Here is a 4,243-nt window from a genome sequence, read left to right as displayed (position 1 = left end):
GAGGAAAAGAACTAGGCTGAGTGCTCCCTCTGACCTGCAACCCAGCCCTGGAGCCACGCATGGTTTATTGGTTCCTCAGCACAGAGCTGGTCGCAGGGCAGGGCAGCCCCAGGGCCAGCACCCACCCACCCAAGCAGCCTGGGGCAGCATGAAGTGGCAGCTCTGCTGCAATTCAGGACGCTGCTGTTCAGCAGAGCTCCTGCCAGGACACGGGCATCAGCCCACCCACACCCCACACAGCTGGACCGGCCTGGCACGAGGTGCAAGGCAGGCAAAGAAAGAAGGGGCTGACTAGCTCTCGTGCCCCAAAAAACTGAGATTTATTTAATTGCCAGAGGGAATATGATTAAGGAAAAAAAATAAATCATCAACTACAGCAGGATCAAAGGCACGGGGTGCTAGCAGCATGGACAGGATGGTGTCAGCCCCCACAGGCCCCATGGTGACACAGTGGGGGGCTCACGGCCCTCCCTGCCCCCCACTCTGCCCACAGCGGATGCAGTGCAACCCCTTTCCTGTGCTGTGGGCAGGGGGGTTGGGGGCTACCGGGCTCCCCCAGCACTATCGCAGCCCTCAGCTCCCCCTGGCTGCCCAGACAGGCACAGAGCCTGCAGGAGACTCCCGCCCTGCAGCACCCCAGCCCTGCTCTACATGGTGGGGAGGGGGCAGCTGGGAAACTAGCCATCACTACAAAGATTTTTCACTTTTTAAAAACTAGAAATACAATCAAGACCATTAAAAAAACCCACCAAAACAAAAAACAACAAATCCCCTCCCCCCAGTCCCTCAAACAATTTAAGAAATGCTTTTTTCTGGTTCTCGCAGGAGAGCAGCTTGGCTGGGGCCTGGCACAGGCGGCTCCCCCTGGCCCGGGGCAGGTAACAGGGAGGGGGGGGTCAGAAGGGGCTGACCCCACACAGGTCTGCTGCTGGGACAGAGCTCACATGGCCGGGAAAGGTGGGGGGGGGACACTGCCCTCTGGACGGGTGCCCCGCTGCCTGCCCCCCTGGCTGCTGTTCAGTGGCTGCTGTTGTTCATGGAGATCCCGGGCTGCAGAGGTGGGGGAAACATCTCAGCCTTGTGGAAAGGTGGCATGTAGACAGGGGGGGACGGCGCCAGGCTGTAGCCCTGCGATGTCACTGGGATGGGCAGGCCAGGGGGCACCAGGGACTGGTTCATGTCGTACATCACCCCCTCTGACTCGTTGCCAAAGGGCAGCAGCAGCCGCTTGCCTTTCTGACGCCGGTTGCAGAACCAGACCCGGACAACCTGTGAGGGAGGGGAGAAGGGAGAGGGGCAAGGATGAGTGGGGCTCAGTGGCACTGTGCAGTGTGAGTGCCTGGGGGTGTCACCTAGCGCAGCTGCCCTCCCACCTCCTGGCACCAAAGCAGCTGTATGGGGTGCTCAGGAGCTGAAGCTTTTTGGAATCTCCCCCTCCCAGCCCTGCCAAACCTACGTCTTTGTCCAGGTTGAGGTCCTCAGCGATCTGGGAGATCTCCTGGGGACTGGGCTTCACACATTTGCGGAAGAAGCTCTCCAGCGTCCCTTTTACGTTGGTCTCAATGCTGGTCCTGCGTTTCCTCTTCCGGGCTTGAGCCAGCACTTGCTCTGCATTGCACATCTGGAAGTAAGAGACACCACACATGGTCACAGGATGGCCCATGGCCGTCCATGTCCCCCCCCAGACACACACAGCTGGCTGAAGGGCTTGGCAAGGGTCAGGCTTTCTCTCCATTACTGTGTCGGCACATCCTCAGAGACGCAGTAAAAGCTCAGAGTGCTGCTTCACCCCCTGCAGCCAACCCCACTCACAGCATCCCATCACTGACCCCCCACCCGCAGACGCAGGGGAGACAGATGCATTTCCTGCCATGTACCTCCTGCATGTTGTCCGTGTTCTCCGCCTCATTGAGCCAACGCTGCAGCAGCGGCTTCAGCTTGCACATGTTCTTAAAGCTGAGCTGGAGAGCTTCGAAGCGGCAGATGGTGGTCTGGCTGAACATCTTCCCTGCGTGAGGAGGTGGCACATCACGCACAGCTCCCCCCAAACCACAGGCCCAAGCTGTGCCCCCCCCCAGGAGTCCCATCCTCGAAGCATTGTTTCCAGCATGGTGCTCTTACAGCTGAGTCACCGGGTTCCCCTCTTACCATAGAGTGTGCCCAGAGCCAGCCCCACGTCAGCCTGCGTGAAGCCCAACATGATGCGCTTGTGCTTGAGGTCCTTAGCGAACTGCTCCAGCTCCTCTGAGGTCGGTGCATCCTGGCAGGGGCAGACACGCGGTGAGTGGTTCAAGGTACCGCGGGTGGTGACAACCGCGTGGTTCGCGCTGTTCCCCCAGCCAAGATCCGCACTTTGGGTCGGCCGCTCACCCGAGCGCATTGACCCGAGCCACCGCCACAGCCCCCAGAGCTGCCGTGGGCATTAACCCAGTTACGCACTCGCGGCAGGTTTTTGGCTTTTACATACGTGCCTCCTGCCGACGAGCGTCAGCCTCAGCCGCTCGTGTTCGCCGACCCCGGGGAGCCCCGGCGCATCCCTGACCATGTTCACCGGGCTCGGGACCCCCGCGGTACCGTGGCGGCTCACACAAAACCGGCCGGTCCACGCGGACAAAACACGCAGCAATTTTGAAGCGACCTCCATCCCCGGCGCTGCTGACCCCGGCGCGCACATCCCTGGGATGGACGCTACTAAGCGGTGCCGAGAAAAGACCTCAAACCAAAACCCCCAAAACACAACTGCCGGTCAGTCACCCGTGGTGTCCGTCCCCAGGGCGATGATAGGAGGCGGAGCTCAGAGCGCGGTCCGACGGGACCCACCGTCCGCAGGGGCAGAGCGCTCCAAAGATGTCCGAACATCTCCCTCCCTCCCCGGCAGAGAAATGCCCTGCTACGCTGCGGGCACGGCGGACGAAGGGCCCCTCGGGGTCTCCTCATACTACGGGCACGGGGCCGGGTTAAGGACTCCCACCGCAGCCCCGCAGGGTGCGGCCGGGGCTGTCCCCGCACGGTTATCCGGAGCCTTTACGGTTCTCCTTTCCTATGAACACTGAAAACTACAAAAGTGCTGCCAACCGCAGAGACGCGCGTGCTCACGCTTCGGAAGCGGCCGCGCTGCGCGAAGGAACGCCGCTGGGGCGAGGAAGCGTTGCCCGAGCAGCAGACGCGGGGCCCCGACGGCCAGGAAAGCCGTGAGCAGCCCGACCCCATTGCGGGCAGCGCTCACCGCGGCCTCACACGGAGTCGAACGGCTGCGGCGGGACCGACACGCGACGTCGCCGTGGTCGGGCACCGTCGGCGGGACCGGATCAGCCGTCGGGGGGGGCGGCGGCCGCGTCCCGGCGGTATCGGCCGCGAAGGGCGGGGGACAAACTCACCTCGTCTCCGCTGTCGCTGGAGTGGCCGCCCTCGCTGGCCGCGCCGCTGGAGCTGCCGCTGCTGCCCAGGTTGGCGAGGCCGCCGGAGCCCGGCTGCAGGGCGGCGGGGCACAGCGCGTGGCCGGGCGCGGCGGGGAAGGCGGCGGCCGCGGGGCCGGGAAAGGGCGGACCGGGCACGGCGGTGGCGGCGGGGGGCGCGGGCCCGGGCCAGGGCGGTGCGGCCCACGCGGGACCGCAGCAGGGCGTGGCGGGCGGCGCGGCGCGGGGCTCGGGGGAGCCTTGGCGGCACGGCCGAGCCGGGCGCGCCTCCGCCTTAGCGGGCGGCCCCGCGGGAGGGGGCAGCCAGGCGCGGGCCGTCGAGGCATCGCGGGCGCCGTCGGGCTCGGAAGCGAAGGGGAAGAAGAGCTGCTGCGCGGCCGCGCCGTCGTAACCTCCGCGAGGGAAGGGCGGGCCGCCGTCGGGCAGAAGGCCGAAGGGGGCGGCCGGCAGCCCCCCGTCCGGGCTGAACATGGTGGCCGAGGCTTAGGGCTCCATGCGGCGCCGACGGGGCTGCGGCTCGTTCCGGCCGCCGCGCTCAAGCCGGGCGCGGGGCGCCGAGAGGTGCCTCCATGCTGCCGCACCGCCGGGGCCACTGAGAGCCGCGGGGCCGAGCCGGGCCGGGCCGGACCGTATGGAAATGGGCCCCCGCCCCATTGGTCCCGGAGACGCGGCCCCGCCGGTGGGTCGGGCGTGAACTTGATCCCCTTTCTCTGGGGTGGGGGGTGGGGGGGGCAGGTTTCGCGTCGCGCTGCCCCCAGGGCCGTTGGGCGAAGGAGGTGGGGGGGGGGGGGGCACCGTCCTGCCCGTCAGCGGAGCTCTGCGCGCAG

At 65.9% G+C, this 4,243-nt stretch overlaps 1 protein-coding gene across 1 annotated transcript; it reads right to left on the bottom strand.

The window, feature by feature from the left end:
- Positions 1–299: 299 nt before the first annotated feature.
- LOC107321581 (POU domain, class 5, transcription factor 3) lies at positions 300–4,007 on the bottom strand. Its single transcript, XM_015878605.3, has 5 exons — positions 3,378–4,007; positions 2,149–2,260; positions 1,878–2,008; positions 1,457–1,621; positions 300–1,269 (listed from the first exon to the last, which is right to left on the bottom strand). Exons 1-5 carry the CDS (start codon positions 3,885–3,887, stop codon positions 1,018–1,020), a joined length of 1,170 nt encoding a protein of 389 aa, XP_015734091.2. The 5' UTR covers positions 3,888–4,007; the 3' UTR covers positions 300–1,017.
- Between the last annotated feature and the right edge of the window lie 236 nt (positions 4,008–4,243).

Source organism: Coturnix japonica, chromosome 21 (assembly GCF_054131305.1).
Source record: "Coturnix japonica strain WE chromosome 21, WE-NBRP24, whole genome shotgun sequence".
In the NCBI taxonomy this organism is placed as follows: domain Eukaryota; kingdom Metazoa; phylum Chordata; class Aves; order Galliformes; family Phasianidae; genus Coturnix; species Coturnix japonica.
The sequence above is the reverse complement of the archived record's forward strand: the minus strand, read 5'-3'. Positions and strand labels throughout refer to the sequence as shown.